Source organism: Poeciliopsis prolifica, unplaced genomic scaffold (assembly GCF_027474105.1).
Source record: "Poeciliopsis prolifica strain line A6 unplaced genomic scaffold, Auburn_PproV2 SCAFFOLD002, whole genome shotgun sequence".
NCBI classification, from domain to species: Eukaryota; Metazoa; Chordata; class Actinopteri; order Cyprinodontiformes; family Poeciliidae; genus Poeciliopsis; species Poeciliopsis prolifica.
Genome location: NW_026562377.1, coordinates 2,947,607 through 2,966,193, shown reverse-complemented (window position 1 = coordinate 2,966,193; position 18,587 = coordinate 2,947,607). Strand labels below are relative to the sequence as shown.

The window sequence follows — 18,587 nt, the reverse complement described above, 5'->3', positions numbered from 1 at the left end:
TTTTTGTGTGTGTGTTCTTTTGCAGGCCAACCCCCCTCCAGTGGTGGTCAATACCGACAGCGTAGACACCCCCCCATATGTGAGTACTGCTTTAATTACATTGATTAGGATTTAATCAACAGTTTGTATTGGAGCTTCCTGAAAAGCAAATTCTGCATATGGAGTATTTCTAGTCTTGTTTGAGGAATTATTGTTGTTTTTTTTTTTTTATATGTCATTCAATTTTATGGTCATAAGAATGAAAAAAAATATGTGTAAGTTATTTGAAAGTTGCACATATTAAAGAATGTTCTGTAAACTTCACTGTAAAATCATAAAATCTTACCAAGTAATTTTGGTCTAGTTTCTTTGCCAAATATCTTAGTTTACTGGAAGTGAGATAAGACAATCGTTCAAATAACTTTGAGCAAGGTAATTCCTTAAAATTTCAGAAAAAGTAACAGTTTCATTGACAGATTATTTCACTTATGACAAAATATTTCACATTATAAATAATGTGCCAAAGAAACTAGAACTTTTTCTACAATATCCTATATCTTGCTGAAAAATTACACATTAGTCTTATTTTAAGTGTGCTAAGATATTTCCACTAGAAACTGGACAAAGAATACTTGCAGTGTTTCTGTTTTAGTTTCATTTTTGTGTAAAAATAATGACATGGTGGAATGAATATTGTTATTTTCTGACCTTTGATATTAAATCTATGCAGCAGCTGATGTTAAACTTTATTAACGTACATGAATAAGTCTCGATTTATCAAAAAATGTCCAAAAAATGACTCACATTTTCTGTTGGATAAGCATTTAAAGAAGAAAATAAATTCTGTATGTTCAGCTTCATTTGCCCCAATCAAATTATTTTCACCTGATCAGGGATTTTAATTTGATATTAATATCTCTAAGGTTTGTTTCCCAATGAAAGAAAAGGAAAGACAAAACAAATCAAATAAAACTAACACAAACTTAAAAATGTAGTTTACCGAAAATATTCATAAAAACATTGTGTAAATTAAAAATATAATTAAAATGTTATTGATTATTTTAATCCCAATTTAGGAAGCATGCACTGCAAAAACTGAAAATGCTATCAAGTATTTTTGATTTTTTTAATGAAAATCTTAGTACAACAAAACTAACTTGCTTATTTTTTAAAAGATATAGGACATTGTTTTAAGTAAATAATTCCTTAATACTGTAGAAAAATTACTACTTCCACTGACAGATTATTGCACTTACAACAAGACATTTTTCCAGTGTTATAAGTAAATTAATCTGCCAGTGGAACTGGAACATTTTCATCAACATAGAGAAATTATTATTATTATATATTTCTCAAAAGTTATTTTTAAGTTAGCTTTACCTTAATTCAGGTGTACTAAAAACTTTGTGTTTTTGCAGTGTAGGAAAAAAAATATGTCAACTTTTATTGTTTTATGCTTCATCAAGGTAAATATTGGCAAACGTATCCCTAAAAAGATGTCCAAACCTGTAAGCTTCAGCTCCGGCAGCACGAATTTGTGTAATGAGCCTTAAACTTTTCTGTCCAGTAAATTAAAGACAGCGGCGGCCCGGTTTAAACAGAACTCTCCGTCTGGAATTAGATGAATCCAGATGTCATCTCGCTGTTGGCCAGCTGCTGCAGGGAATGATTGTTAGATAATTTTATTATGTAATTACTGTGGAACTATTCCCTGCTGGACTGAAACTGAAAGAAATTACGAGCAGGGACAGATTCCCTGTAGCCGAATGATATTACTGATGGCTACTCACTGTTTGCACTTTTAGCTTTTACGATAATCGGCATCACATGCATATGCCGTGATGCCGTTCTATGGGACGAACTTCTATGTTCGTCTCGGCTCCTGTAGGTCGACTTCATGACATAAACACTCAGGTTCACTGAATTTATTCTAACAAAAGAGGAAAAAAGTTGTTGGTTAACATCAGTCCAGCAGCTTCTGCCTCTATATAAAAAAAATACAATAAATAATCCAAAGCAAACTGCAAGCTTGTGGCTTCCGAGGAACAACTAGCAGCAGCAGTTAGCAGCAAAAGTTAGCAGCAGCAGTTAGCAGCAACAGTTAGCAGCAGCAGTTAGCAGCAACAGTTAGCAGCAACAGTTAGCAACAACAGTTAGCAGCAGCAGTTAGCAGCAGCTAGCAGTTGCAAGATTAAATGTAGTTAAAATGCTCATCATCCATAATAACATATAAAATATCACAAAAATCACTCATGTCATGCTGTATATGGTTAAAATATGTGTCAAAATATAATATTCCTAAAGAAAACAGAGCTGATCCTCATGCTTTGTTCCGTTACTGCGGCAACGGAACAAAGGGGCGGAGCTGCCAGTCACTGGTTACTACGGTAACCACCAACTGTCAGCAGAATTTAAAATACGCCGATGCATTTTCTAGAGAATAAATACATTTTGACAAACTTCACACCTACAATATTGTCCAAATAAAACCCTGTTTAGCAAAAGCTAAATTAAAGGCTTATTTGTGCAAGAATGAACTGTGTAATGTCACTTTTTAAATGATCAAGCCCCTCAGTTGCAACGTTCAGTCAAAATGGAGAACAGGCGCACAACACATGGCAGGTTTAAAACAGCAAAAAATCTAAAATCCAAAGTAATCTGACTGCACAAAGACACAGATTACAGCCAGGCGGATTACATTGGCCCCTGGGATGCCAGTTGACCACTGCATGTGTGCGCGCCTGTTTGCTCCACTGCATGCATCTGAAAAACACAGTCAGTACCAAACGTAGAGGATGTCTGAAAAAACATATCTGTTTGCTCCTCATTCGCGTCAGAAATCTGCAGCCTCGTGTCTCTGCAGGACTGAAAGACGTCAAAACATTTTTCAGTCAACGTTTCTGAGGGACACTTTTAAATGTGACGTCAGAGACGCTTTAGGGATTTTATTCTTCAGGATTTATACGTCATTCATAAATATGATCTAAATTCACTTTCATAATCTTTAATGTGTGACCCATGTGAGTGTACAAATAATCTGATCAAGTTAATACTCTGGTTTCTTATAGGTCAATGTAAATGTTTCGTTTTAGTTTATTACACTGGCTGAATGCTGCTCTAATGCTGAGAAACATCAAGATCTTACATTATATTTATCCTAAAAGGTTTTTTATTGTCTCAAAAAGTGTTCAGTAGGTTAAAAAAAAAATTAAAAACAAAACAGAAAAAACTATACAACAGATGTTTGTATCTGGTTTAAAATGTATCTGTCAAGGTATAAATGAATTGTCCCAGAAGTTATCAATAATATTATGAACAATAATATTATGGTTTTCAGACCATTTTCATTAGACATAATAGCAATGGAAAAATAATCCAAGAACACATTCTCAAAGATTGATGAACTTTAAATTCTGATGAACATTTACATTTGGAAGACATTTTAAATATCCAAAATAAATAAACAAAACAAGTGAAACAACAAATAAAATTTATCATGAAGTATATCATTGTTTTTTTTTTGTCCAATTTTTGGTTGAAATAGAAAAACAATAAATCATGCAAATAGAAATTGTTGAGTTCATTTTAATTGGTCGTGTGATTTATTGATTCATTGTGACAGATGCTTCTATCATATCGTTATTGCGAACAAATTTTAATATGCGTAAATTAACAAGTTATTGGGAATCAAAGTTATTTTAATTTCAGACAGAACTGTCTTTGAATTTCTTAATAAAGTAGTAATGTATTATTTTAATAATGCAGGTTTTCATTAGTGTTTCTTTTTGTCTCACAGGTCAATGGAACAGAAGCAGACTATGAGTATGAGGAAATCACGCTGGAGAGGGTAAAATAATATTACATTCATTTCTATTTTCCATAAAAACACACCAAAAAGAAAACAAAAAACCCAATTTTTTAATTTTTGCAAGCACAGTTGTTCATTTTGTGATGAAGAGCAGTTTGTGTCTGACACGGTGATGTAGTCTTGAAAATCTATTCTCATTCCATTTTGTTGCATTGGAACCACATTTTACATGTTCTGTGCAAAATGAAAAGAAAACTATACCAATTTGAAAAGTTGATATAAAAAATGCTTTTAAAAAATTGTATATTAATCAGAAAGGTAGCCAAAAGTGTTTTAGTAACTTTGGAGTATTTGCAGAAAAACTTATTATTGACAGGGAAATTCTCCAAAAAGTTTGCTTTTATTGGAAAAAAGCTGCTGTTGAAAATAAATAGAAAAACCGTTTACACTTTTAAAGTTCTTGATCAATTTTTATTAATTAATTAATTTATTTTTAATACAGTGATTGTTGAAAATGTATGGAAGCCCATTTGTGCCCTGAAATAAAAAATAAAAGCCCAACAGGAAGTGAAAATTTGACTTTGACAGTCATAGTTATGAGATTCAAAGTCATAATTTTAACTTTCAAAGTCATGATTATGAGTTATATTTATACTTTGACATTCAAAGTCATAATTTTGCCACTGAATGTCATAATCAAAGTCATAATTAGGAGATTTAGTCAATTTTAACTTTCAAATTCATGATTATAAAATTCATAGTCATAATTTCCATTTTCAAAGTTGTAATTATGACTTTCTGTATCACATTTATGGCTTCAAATCTCAAAATTTTGACTGAAAATCAAAATTATGACTTCCTGTTAGACTTTTATTCTTTCTTTCATGGCGAAAATGGGTTTCCGTAGGAATATGCAAAAAGGGGAATTAGTTGAAGGAATATGATTATTTTTTCTGCCTATTTTATTCATTCTGTCAAACATTTCATGGTTATTTACGTAACTTAAACATAGAACTTCCTTCTCCCTCATGGTCAAATCGTTCCTCCTCTACCTTCATGTTATTGTCTCTTCTTTCTTTCAGCCTAAGCGTTTTTGTCCATTTCTAAACCTTCTCCGCTGCCCTCGCCGTTTCTTCTTCATCATCACCCACTTTCCCTTCACAGGCCTCAGCGATCCCTCTTCCCTGATTGTATTCCCTTTATCTCTTCCCCAAGGCCGTCTTTCTGTGTCTCTCTCTATCGCTCCATTCTCCTGTGACCTGGTTCTGTCTGCTTGGCTGAATCTGCTTTAAAGTCACCACGGACACACACGAAACACAGCCGCAGACATTACGCTGGATTTAAATCCATGACGGCGCATGGGGGGAGCGTAAAATAAAAACGTCAGTGTGTGAAACTGTTCTACCAAATATCTGTTCTGGGTTGGGCTTGTTTTAGACTTTTTGTTTAGCAGAAATAAAAATATTGCACAAATTAATGTGTATTTATTCACACAAATTATTTTTGGTAGGTTATATTAAGTTTGTTACATTCTGTTTATTATAGATGTTAATATTTCAGTTTTAATTCAGAAACCTGCCTAGAAATTCAGTTTAAATTAAATAGACTGAAATCAATTTATTGAGCATTTTAGATCGATTCAGAATTCCCAGGACTAGTTCTTGCCATTGTTTTTCTGTTTATACTGTTAATTTATTTACACTGAAACAATGTGCAACATACCATTAACCTTTTAATGCATGGAACATTCTAGCAAAAAATGCAAATTTCCACCTGCAGACCCTGGACACGTTCATGCAATAAAGTAAATTATGAATCTGTGAAAAGCCAATTTAGTGATTATTCAAATGTCACTACAACTAAAAAACAAAACAAACTACAAACCAGTTTCTGAATATATACACTGTATTTTTGTAGGGTATCCATGTTCATATGAGGTTTTTTTTTAAAATGAAGTTTTAATCCTCTGGACAACTGAGTTATTTGACCTCTGTTGTCCGCTGTTCCTATGTCATCAGGATTATATGGAACACCTTTATGGTCATTATTCTGCAGTGTGTTTCAGCCACGTTAGGCAGGCTAGCCCAAATCCTGTGTGGTGATTATTTTGTCATCTGAACCAGCTCAGTCGGGTTTGTGCCAAGTCTTTTTGGACAGCCATGTTTCTGTGATTGTGTTACTTTTGTAATAAAAATAGTTCCAGCCAGATTGTGAGACCAAACACTGAGCAGATGAAGAAAACAACAGGTCAGATCAGGAAGACAAGAACAAAAACAACAATAAAGCTTATTTTAGAGAACAACTACAAAGAAAGAACCAAAAAAAACCCCACAAACTTATCATTTTCTAATTGCTTTACTCTGATATTTATTTATTTTCTTCTCCTCCTCAGAAGAACCTGTGTATTCACTGTAGTGAAAACTCTGAGTGAAACATAAATATTTAGCATGCAAACGTAGCATGTGTTTGTTCCTGCATGATCCAAGTGTCTCTTATTATGATATTGTGATTTCTTTTTACAAATCATTGAAAAAAACATTACTGAATTGCTTTTATTTCCAACAGAAAATCAACATGATTTTTATTTTTCATTCTATGTGTTGAATATGTCTGTTTATTCACTTAAAGTTTTAGTTTGAAACTTTAATATATTTTTGCTGCTCTTCTTCTGCAGTTTGCTGCTGTGCAGACATGCCGCTTGTTGCTTTCAAACTGAGATTTTGCCAAATTGGAACCAAACCTTTCAACTTTAAGAAATTTGAAATTATTGTGGACGCAGGAATTGTGCATATAAATATTTTTACCATTTTACACATGGCTTGTGTTTTTTTTTTTATGAGCAGGGTAACTCAGGACTGGGCTTCAGTATTGCTGGCGGCACAGATAACCCCCACATTGGAGAAGATCCATCAATCTTTATCACCAAAATCATCCCGGGAGGAGCTGCAGCCCAAAATGGACGACTCAGGTAGAGTCATTCTTGTTCAATTAAATGTATTTACCATCATGAGTTAAAATGCATCAGGACAAAATTTTAAATAAAGTAGCTGATGTGCTGTAATTAAATGTGGTGTGAAATTTTGAAAAGCAGCTGGCAGAAAGTTAGCCTTTAGAAAATTTAGATGTGTCACATCTAATTTATTCCTGGACTAAAAATTTTTCTTAAATTTTGATATCTTGCCCGTGCAATAAAAGAAAAATTTATCAATGCAAACAAAAAAATTGCTAAATTTTGCTGTGCAGGGTGAATGACTGCATAGTCCGGGTGAATGACACGGATGTGAGGGAGGTGACTCACAGCGGGGCGGTGGAGGCGCTGAAGGAGGCGGGAGGACTCGTCCGGCTCTGCATACGACGACGGAGGAGCCTCGCTGAGAGGATCATGGACATTAAGCTGGTCAAAGGGCCAAAAGGTGAGGAACACATCGAACCCGGGAGTATACAAACCTTATTGTCTTAGTTTTAAAGCAGCGGCCAAATCCAGATTATGAATGTCCTCAAATGTTATGGCAGAATGTGTTTATAGAGTCACCCATTAAAAAACTGTTAAAATAAATAGCTGTCTTTGCATTACTTCTCAAAATTATAAAATATTAAACATCTTTTCACATTCACTGGAAAATTAACTTCAAGAAGTTGTGTTAAAATAAACTTTATTCCCTCATCAAAAACATACCAGGAAAGTCAAACATGCTTGGCTCTTTCATGCATGTGTGAGAAATCCTTTAGTCTCCATGGCAAGCATTCAGCTGTGCAAAATGCCTGGGTGGACCAAGCTCCACCCTCGAGGATGAAGCTTCTCCCACAGTCAACTCCTTCAGACTAGCCAGTGCAATCAGCAAACACCTAGTGAAACTGCACTGAGCTCGTTATACTGGCTAAAATGTCAATTATTAGGGTTAGTAGTATTAGTAATAGTATTAGTAGTAGGGTCAATAAAGGAGCCATGTTGTGATGACTTCCTGAAGTTTCAGAGAACAGACATTTTCAAAGAGACAGAGGTCCAATTACAAAGTTAATTTGTTTTAAAGTCATATTTTATATAGAAATATTCCACATTTTTAAAGTTGAAGGTAACATAGTTACTTGATTATGCCTGGAAACACAACAAGTCACATAATTTAACTATCATAATATGTCACAAGTAATTGAAGTAACCTACAGGCCTTGAGTTAGATACATGTTTTAAAAATATAGTATCTGATTTAATAATAATGACCAGATATGAGTCTAAAATAAGAAAAAAATCCAACATATATCTAAAATATCTACTGATATTTTTCCTAAAAATATCAGTAGATACTTAAAATAAAAATTTAACATTAGTTGTCCAAATTATCTCAGGAGTATTTTTCAATCAAAAATAAAAGTCAAATCAGTCAGCAGGGAAAGCAAACAGCTAATTATTAGTTAAAACTGTTTGTGAAACACTATAAGGCAATAATAGCAGATATATTTCAAATGTTTGTGTTCCCAGTATTAGCTAAAAGTCTAGCTAAAATACATGTGTTCATGAAATACATTTGTTTAAATGTATTTCATGAACATTTAGTTGTGTCTTGGTAGCATTCGTGACCTTTAAATGTTGATATTTTCTCTCAGGTTTAGGGTTCAGCATAGCAGGCGGTGTTGGAAACCAGCACGTTCCTGGTGACAACAGCATCTATGTGACCAAAATCATCGAAGGAGGGGCTGCACATAAAGATGGGCGGCTACAAATAGGGGATAAACTTGTCGCTGTAAGAAACGTTTTTTATTCTTTCTATTGTGTTTTCTCGTTTAGGTCCCAGATTCAGACACAAGTTCTCTGTTTTACATCGGCATAAACATTTTCTGACTTCGTTTTTGTGGTGTTTCTGGGGTTTAATTATGGTTTTTCCTTCTTTTCCATGAAGGTAAATGCTTCTTGCTTGGAGGAAGTGACTCATGAAGAGGCAGTTGCGGCACTAAAGTCCACTCCGGACGTTGTGTACCTCCGTGTCGCCAAACACAGCTCCCTTTTCATTAATGACAACTTCCCTCCACCCGATGTCACCAACTGTGAGTACAAACCTCACATTCGCTAATGAGGAGTCAAACAATAATTTATTCATAAATATCTACTAAAGGAAATTGTAATTTAAAAAAAATATATTTTCTATTTTTGGGGTTTTAAAATAAAGAAATTGTTTTTATTTTTTTCGAGGTTATGTTAAAAACCCCAGTTTTCAGTCTAATGACAAGAAAATAGATTAAAAGAAATGCTACAGGTACTCTAGGGTCATTCTGTTGTCGACATGTAATCAAATTATTTCATGAAAATACTGAAAACAAAACTATAACACAAAATTCACATTGGTAATATTTTTATACTTCCATCTGAGCCAATAAACTCAGTTGCAGTTTATTGTAAATTATATGTTATGTACAAAATAATGTACGTAATCCTCTCTAATACTTTCCCACGTCTTTTAGAGTGTTGCAGAGAAACTAGCCTTCTTAGAGCTTTTAGAAACGTGGTTCAGGGTTATTCCAGTTTTAGCCTGTTTTACCTTTGCTTACCAATTGTCAGGTGAGTTTGAGATTATTATCCTGTTGGAGCACAAGCTCTGTCCAGGTTTCAACCGTACATCTGTCAGTTTGAGCTAAATTTGAAGATTATTGTCCACTTCTCTTTAATTACTACGTTGGAAGCTAAACAGAGCCTCAGCATGATGCTTCTACCACCATGCTGGACCGACGGTGGAAGACGTTTGGGTTTGAAAGCCTCACCTTGGTTGCTTCAAACATCCTTGAAGCTTTTCTCAGAAGCATTTTGTTTAGCTATGTGGCTGCTGAAAAAATGTAGCTTTATTGTGAAAAGTCAAACTGATGTTTTAGATGCTAAAGTTTGATTAGCATTAGCATCTCATCCACTAAAATAGTTTCTCTAACAGTAAAGTGTCTCATGGATAAACATAACAGATTGATATCCAAGGCGTAACACCTCACAGTTTCCAAGCAGCCATTTGTAATTGCAGTGTAGCTCATGCTATTTCTCCAGAAACTATTGCGGTTCAGTGAACTGTGCAGCTCTAGTTGAAACCTTTGCCACACTGTGGCACACTTTTTAGCAAAAGCATAATGGGTTTGCATGTTCTTGGTGTAGTTTCTAGGTCATCCAGCCTCCTGCAGTTCAAAAACACACCGTCTAGATTCCCCCAGGGTTGTTTGTCGTGTGTAGCTCTGTGTTGTCCTATAATGGACCAGCAACCTGCCCAGGGTGTAAATTTCTCATTATTTATCCACTGGGAGTATCCTCGAGTCTCCCAAAATGCTCAAAGGATTAATCAGATGTAGGAAATGAACTTCTGCTTCGTGTTTCAACAGAACAATAATCTATGCCACAGACCAACTGATAATAAAAGTGATCAATAATCCTTCAAGAATTATGACGGATTGTTTCTTTGCAGTTAAATTTGCTTAGAGAAACACACAATAAATGTTAATTTTTGCACTATTTCATAAAGACGTTTGTTGTATAATCCTTTTAAAACTCCGGCTAAATAATTTAATCATTAAAGGAATCATTACAATGCATAAACTTCACTCTCGCTACTGTAATGATAAAGAATTCAGGTAGAGCAGGAGATAAGCAAGGAAAGAAAGGAAGGGGCGAAGGTTTGCTTTAAGGCTTTGAATAGTGAGGCGTCAGAGTGACTCATTTATGAATCATAAACTCAAAAGCATTCAAGGTGAAAACGTCAAAAGATGACATGCTGTAAAAAAAAACAAAAAAACATTAAAATCTGGAAAGTAAGAGGGACTTTGTTAAAAGGCTGGTATAGCTATAGGATTTCTGATTTAATAAATGAAGTAAATCAGGTTCATTTACAAAGATACTCTTGTGTCATGAAGAATGGAGCTGAAGCAGAACCAGACAGTGAGGCCTAGTTAAGAATATAATAATAATAATAATAATAATAATAATAATAATAATAATAATAATAATAATAATAATAATAATAATAATAAAATATCATGTGATTCTATCTAGAAATTAAATTATTTTAAATTTAATTTGGTTAATACAGCAGTGAGGTCCTACTGATGCCAATGCATTGTTACCTGGAAAAACACAAATTGTACAAATTGTAGTTTTGGTCTAGTTTCTTGCACAAATATCTTAGAACATGTGAAATAAGACAAAACTACCTTACAACCATGTTATAAAATGATCAAGAAATTATTTACTTAAAACAAGGTCCTATATCTTTCTGAAAAGTTACTCGAGCATTAGTTTTGGCTTATTTTAAGCATAGAAAAATATTTGGAGTTGAAACTAGACCAAAATATTTTGTGTTCTTGCCTCTATAAATTAAAATTTTTAACAGTTTTAAACTAATATAGGTTGCTTTTTTTTAATGCAAACTGCATTAAAGCTTCTAAATTATGATCCTTCACACATTAAAAACCTGCTTATGTTTTCCACCAGCATATTCCCCACATCAGGACAACCACGTGAGTCCGTACATGAGTGGGAGCCAGTCTGTGAGCCCCGCCCCTCTGACCACGCCCAGATACTCTCCGCTGCCCAGGAGCCTGACGACAGACGAAGACGTTCCCAGGTGAGAATATTATGACGTCACGCTCTCCAGAACTCCGCCATGACGGAAATCAAAACAACCAATGCGCTCCTTTAATGTTGGTCTAAAACAGACATCTTTAACGTCGGTGTGTCTGATTAGATTCCCACTGAATATCATCAACGGCCACACTCCAGTCCGGTAGGTGGCGGTAAATGCACCTTAAGTTGGTTGCCATCCGCCAATAAAACACAAAAGAAGAAGATATTATCTGTAGTCTAACATCGCTTTTAGTTAGCTTATTTCACTTTAAAAATGGCCAGGGGTTGCTGCGAGGTCGGACGCACAAACAGACAACAATGCAAACCAAACTTGTCATTTTATTGTATAACGTTTGATGAGGAACGAAACGGCGGCGATGGATATAAGCCGCCAGTTACAAAGACTGGCAGCACTCGGTTTAATCGCGGATTTAATGCGAACTCTTTTTACACAATAAGAAGACTAACGTTATAATATACGTCACAAGTAAGTATGATTAGAAGTACAGGGAGACGGTACGCGTCGAGCAGTAACCATGGAGACAAAGCAGTACCGTCATGTAGCATAAAAAAATGGTTAGCATCTCGTCTTCTGTAATTTTTTAACCTGCTCGGATGTGAAGGGGAAACGCTGTTTATAAGTAATATAAGTGACATAAGTAATGTGGTGTGAATTCAGGCAAAGTCGGTAGTTTGATCAACACATCAGGAGGGAGGAGGTTCGGGTCGGTTGCTAAGCTAGCTGTTTCCCGTCCCTCACTTCCGGCGTCCATCATGGCGCCTCGAGTGGTTAAGTGACGTAGTTGGAAAGGGTGAATACTCCAGGTTTTATCGTCTGCACAATTTGGATTTACACACAAACACAGATAGATATAAAATCTAAACTCATTTTCTTTGTGCTTGCCTGTGTGTTTCTCTTTCTGGTTTGTTTATTATCCTTCTCAGAGATTTATTCTGACCCAAAAGCCTTTTTTTTATCCACTTACGACTTGTTGAGGTTCCAATATGAACTCAGTGACCTCTATCATTTTCTTCCCACTCTGCAGCTGCTTGTGTGTGTTGTTAGCAGTGAAAGGCAGATGGCTGTGTGAATTTTAGTCTGGCGTGTAAACTCAGGTCACATATGTGCTCATATACACACAAACACAGTCAGATCTCCTCCCAGTGCTGCTCCACTGTCTTTAATCCATTTTAATGGAGGGATTAAAGCCCATCCAGTCACTCCACTGGCATCACCGTGGTTACCAGAAAATGACTCGTTTCGTCACAAACCTTTGGGCCAATGAACGAGCGTCGACTATAATAAATCTGATAAGACCCAGACTGAATGCAGGATGGTCATTTTGACGTCTGCTTTTCTCTAGTTGCTTTTTTTCTGACAATAGAGATGTAAATTTAACAAATTGTCCACTTAAATCCATTTTTGTACCTTCAGTCCTTCTCTAACCACTTTTAAATTGAAACATTTGGTACTTATTTGGTTATAATTTCCCAGTTCTATATTTTAATACTGTTTCTTTAAATATCCACAGAAACTAGTTATGAAGACATTTGTTTTTAATTTTAGCTGGATAACTTGTTATCCAGCTAAAGTAAATTTTTAAAAAGAGATAATGTGCGTTGTTTGGGATTTTTATCAATATTGAGGAATTATTTACTTAAACCAACCTCCTATGTCTTTCTGAAAAAATACTTGCACATTATTTTTGTCTTATTTCAAATGTACTAAGATATTTATGATTACCAAACTGCATTTATTATTATAAATGATAATTTTGTTATCATGATAAGATTTTGATTTATTGTTGTCACAATAGGTTCCAACTAATAATGCTTAAAACCTTCTAAAAGTGCCCATGTTGTCAAATGTTTCTTAGGAAATGTGTTTCAATAAATATCAATACATTTGAAAATATGCAGGAATGCACAATATATTGGTCTGATAAATAAAACTGGGCCAGTCAATCAATCAATCAAATTTTATTTGTATAGCACATTTAAGCAAGGCATTTCAAAGTGCTTTACATGATAAACACAAGAACACAAAGTCATGCATCATGGAATAAACAATACATTGTTACATATTACATTTCAAAAACAATTCTAAACAGGTGTGTTTTTAATTGCGATTTAAAGAAAGTCAGGGTTTCCGCTGTTTTACAGTTTTCTGGAAGTTTGTTCCAAATTTTTTGGTGCGTAGATGCTGAAAGCTGTTTCTCCTCTTTTGGTTCTGGTTCTGGATGCAGAGCAGAACCAGAACCAGAAGACCTGAGAGGTCTGGAAGGTTGATACAACAACAGCAGATCTTTGATGTATTGTGGTGCCAAACCATTCAGTGATTTGTAAACTAACAGTATTTTAAAATCTATTCTTTGAGCTACAGGGAGCCAGTGGAGGGACTTTAAACAGGTGTTATGTGCTCTATTTTCCTGGTTCTAGTGAGAACGCGAGCAGCAGCATTCTGGATCAGCTGCAGCTGTTTGATTGATTTGTTGGACAGGCCTGTGAAGACGCTGTTGCAATAATCAATGCGACTAAAGATAAACCCAAAAGCCAAATATGAGTAACCAATATTTATTTTTATCTTTTTCTGATTGGGGTTTCCCCCAAAGGTGTCAAAATGGCTGTGAAATATTTGTAATATCCACAATATCAGTTATCGGCCATAAAATAGGTAAATATTGAAAACTGGATATCAATATCTATCCAAATATTTGTTTTTGTGCATCCCAAAAAACAGGATTTACTGAAGTTCGTATGTATTTTAGATGTGACTGGTGACCTGAAGAAGCGTATTATAAATAGGAAAGCAGGAGTGTCCAAACTTTTTGGCAAAGCAGTAAAAGGGCCCGGTTATTGCTTAAGAGTTTCTTTGATTTTATGTGTTCACTAATATACTAAGTAAACAATATTTTAAGAAAGAAAATTAGTCAAAGGACTCTCTACATCATTGTTAAGCTAAAACATAGTCAGGGTCTTGCACAAGTTTAAATGACAGGTAAATTTTTTGTTAGAGGAAGTTTACTGTACATAAAAATACTTTGTACAATACCAAAATTAGCAGTGTGTGTAAGAAGCATGGTTAGTTGTAGGAGCTGCAAAAAACTGAGAAAGTGTTATCCTGACATCTGCTGGTGAACATAATGCATAACCTCCAAGTGAAAATCTTCCTCCATCTGAAATATTCCATCACCTTCACACCTGGTATTATCATATTACTCTTTGGGATATGCCATCCTGCACACTGTTTTCATGTGTTTCATCTCTGCTCTGGGGTTTGTGTTTTTCTCAGAGAACCCAGGCGAGTGGTTCTGCAAAGGGGATCCACGGGTCTCGGCTTCAACATCGTTGGAGGGGAGGATGGTGAGGGGATCTTCATCTCCTTCATCCTGGCTGGAGGTCCAGCTGATCTATGTGGCGAGCTCCGAAAAGGAGACCGCCTCCTATCGGTACGAACTAAAATCTCTTCCAAGACAGTTTCTGTCTCCATTATGATTTGTAATTGAAACAATTCTACTTCTGTTACTACTTAGTTTACATGCACTTCAAAAATAGAAAATCTTACCAAGTACTTTTGGTCTAGTTTCTAGTGCAAATATCTTAGTACATATAATATCGGACAAAAATAACTTACAAGTAATTTTTCAGGCTGTTTTAAGACAATCATTTCTTAAAATTGAGGAAAAAGTACTAGCTTCACTGACAGATAATTAATACTTCAGTTTTTTTCTTTTCTTCTTTGGTAAATTGCTGCAGCTGAAATTAAAGATGTCTTGGTTTTCATTCATATTAAGTATTTTCTGCCCATTTTGTATTTGTCTTATTATTTTTACCAAACTTAATTTTGTTTTCTGTTTCATCATTTATCTACCTGTGATGTTGTTATTGCTGGGGTAAATGTGCTATTAAAAATAAACTGTAACTTGAGTAGAGCTGAAATAATTCCTCAAATGATTCGAGTATCTTGATTATTAAAAATCCTCAAGGAAAATTTATCTGCCTCGAAGCTTCATCAAATTATGTTTCTTGATGCAGCACACCGTGTTCCAGCCGGATCATTATATGAGCTTGTTTTAAGTGAATAATTCCTTAATATTGATGGAAAAACATGCTAGCTCTACTTGCAGTTTTAATATACAGCAACAATGCGACAGTTTAAAGACCGGGATTGCATTTTAGTGATAAAAAGTCATGTTTCCCGCGCTATAAGTTAAATAATCTACTCATTTTACAAATGAAATAAGTTGCCAAATTGACATTCACTAATCGCAATTTTGTACAGCAACTTATCACACTGTGATAAACAGTTGCAGGATACGACGGCGTCGACACGCTGGCTAATGTTAAAACGGCAGCACAGAGTGACAGTTTAATCCCATTTTAAAACCTGCAGGATTTCTCTTTTCAATGTATTTTAGATGTCTAAAGAAATATGGAATAATAAAAAAAAACATGTGGGAAATTCTACTCAACTGCAGCCTGTTTGGCTGTGTGAGTTGAGGCAGGCTGGACTGGTTGTTTGTTGAAGTCATATTTTCTGGAGCGTGGGTGTTGAGGCTTCAAATGAAAAATGGTTTTAATTTTCTTAAGAAGGGATTCAAGATTAATATAATCCCCAGATTGCAGAGGTGCTTAATATCCCTATAGAGTTGTGTTATTATTTATTCATGCAAGTGCACTCTGGAGAATAATTTTGATGTATTAAATGCATAGATGTTAGCCGGACGCACCGACCCACTAAGATGCACTTTGAATATTAGGATCTGGGCTCAAAGAGTTTTGTGTTTGTATGTGCAGGTGAACGGGGTGGACCTGTCCAGTGCAACACATGAGCAGGCAGCTGCAGCTCTGAAGAATGCTGGACAAACAGTGACTATTGTAGCTCAGTACAGACCTGAGGGTAAGTAGAAAAGATCTGTGAATCTGTAAACCTTTAAATCAGGTTCTGATGAAGAAGGGGTGAATCCCAAATAATTAGCAATATTTCAGGTCTGTCCATATCTGTCCTTTTCTTGGGAAAACCTTCCGCAGAAAAGTTACATTTTAAATTCTTAAATAAAATATTTAGTCAAAGGTAGAATTCCTATTTTACAAAGTCAACCAATTTTGATACGGCTACAAAAACCACCTTATCCTAGCACCAAATTTTTTTACCAACAAACAAGAGTTTCTTCAACATTGGCATGTTTTCATTCAGCACATTTATTTTTAGGATATGATATTAAGCAATCATATGCTCAATCTTGACACAGCCATAGTCTTTTGAGCTGAATAGAAAGTTTTCTTTTTTATGTGGATAGGTGGCAGATATTATAAGTCTATACTTCCTTCTACTCCTTTTAATTCATTTATTTTAGTTTTTACATAAAGTATTTATATTCATTATTGAGTGAATGAAATTTAAAAAAAATTAAATGACAGGAAACTTTGTGTTTGGTAACACCATTTGGTTGCTTAAATATAAAGAAAACCAGCCTGAGTAAGATAGAAAAAAATATTTTTCTTCCAACCATTTTTGTGCAGTCGAAGAGTGCTTGATGCTTCCTCTACCACTTTTAATGTTGATACAGTTCTATTTGTGATCATTCCAATTTCTGCAACTTGAGCACAACTGAACTTTTGGCTTCTCAATCCTGTCGCAAGTTTGCAGACACGTCAAACCAATTTAACTAATCTTTACCTATCATCTTGTGGTCAAATTGATTGATATTTTTGACAAAAGCTATCTAACAATATTCTATAGTTTCTCCTAAGCTTACTGACCAATGTTTGAGATTTCAAAAGAAGATGAAAATGCATTCAAAAGTAAAATCTTTGCTTTCTCTTGCTATGGACTTGCATAGTTGTCGATTGAGGTCAACAACTAAATCGTGTGACTCAGAAGGTTGTAACCTAGGAAACCAGGTTGTAAATACTGAGCGGTTTGCAGTGGGGGGTTGAACATAGATCACACAGTTGTCGATCATTTTACAAATGGACACACACAAAGACATTTTCACCAGGGTTATCCTCCTGGTCCCTGATTTAGTGCTGGAATGTCTCTTCTGGAGGAAGAAATGTGTTTGATGCGTTTGTGTGAGGCCGTTATGAAATATTCAGCTAGAGAAGCCAGTGCATGTTGTAACAAAGACGGTTGGTTCTCTCTCTGCTTCCACATGACCAGTATTGCCATAAAAATGAAAATTTTATTTATATTTATTGACGCAACTGAAAGGACTAATAATAACATCACCAGTTTTTGTTCTCAATGTCATATTTAGCTATGATTTAAGAGCTGACAAGATGACCTGATGTGTTTGAAATTAAATAAGTCAGAGTTTTTTTGTTGTAAGCCACTTTGATTTTCACTTTGATCTCATCTGTTGTTTTATGCTGTTTGAAAAGTCTCTAACTTTCATACATTTTCAACTTTTCATTGTTTTTGCCATCTTCCTTCAAATGGAGCTTACTTTAGTTTCAGGAGTTTACACTTATGTCACCATAATAAGTGCTCATGTGAATACATAACATCATGGATTAAGCTGAGCATTAAAACATTACTATGAAGATGTTTTGTTATGTATTTTTTTCATGTGTTGGGCTTGTAATTATTTCAGAATAACATTTCCAAGCCTCTAAAGCCAGAAATGTTCTCTTTAGACCTTCTTTCACTGTTGTAGTTTGGCCTCCGTCCACCAGAGGGCACCCCTTAAGCGGAGTTGTTGATATAGAATTAAGGATGGCGAATGAGCCGTACCAGAACAGGAAAGCAAAACGGTCCAAACTGAGTCCGATGTGCGATGATGAAATGGACTTTGTTCGGTTCTGTTCTGAGAGGTCAACGCAGAGAAAACATGATGAAGCTTATCAATTAGTTATTAGTCGATCAATCAGATCAATCCACTTTACATTAACTCATAAATACGGGTTGGACTTTGATGTAAGCTTGGTGTGTGTTTTTTTTGGGGGGGATTTTGGTCTATCCTGCAAATGACCTATAAATACTGTATGAACCGTTAACAAGAATAAAAGATAAAAGAAGCCTCATCCAGTATATCTCATGCAAAAACAGTCACTGGAGTACAGGCATTAACAACAAGAAGGCATGCAGGTATAGAACAGAGCAAGTTAAATCAACTAATAATGCTCCAAATTAAGCAATTAAGCAAATGTCATGGGAGTTTATGGTAAGAAATATAAGGAGACTGTCTGTGATATCGATTTATTACTGTATAT

General features: G+C 35.0%; 1 protein-coding gene across 8 annotated transcripts in view; it reads left to right on the top strand.

The window, feature by feature from the left end:
• LOC129373265 (discs large homolog 1-like protein) overlaps window positions 1–18,587 on the top strand; it is a 113,555-nt gene that overhangs the window by 58,883 nt on the left and 36,085 nt on the right. For 7 of the 8 annotated variants that reach the window (XM_055051124.1, XM_055051151.1, XM_055051160.1 and 4 more), the window contains 9 exons: window positions 26–79; window positions 3,776–3,826; window positions 6,631–6,755; window positions 7,031–7,200; window positions 8,390–8,526; window positions 8,683–8,827; window positions 11,241–11,373; window positions 14,665–14,821; window positions 16,170–16,272. In XM_055051124.1, coding sequence (XP_054907099.1) covers window positions 26–79; window positions 3,776–3,826; window positions 6,631–6,755; window positions 7,031–7,200; window positions 8,390–8,526; window positions 8,683–8,827; window positions 11,241–11,373; window positions 14,665–14,821; window positions 16,170–16,272 — 1,075 coding nt within the window. Of the gene's footprint in view, window positions 1–25; window positions 80–3,775; window positions 3,827–6,630; window positions 6,756–7,030; window positions 7,201–8,389; window positions 8,527–8,682; window positions 8,828–11,240; window positions 11,374–11,411; window positions 11,533–14,664; window positions 14,822–16,169; window positions 16,273–18,587 lie in introns of those variants that run through there. The other variant, XM_055051180.1, reaches the window with a different exon arrangement.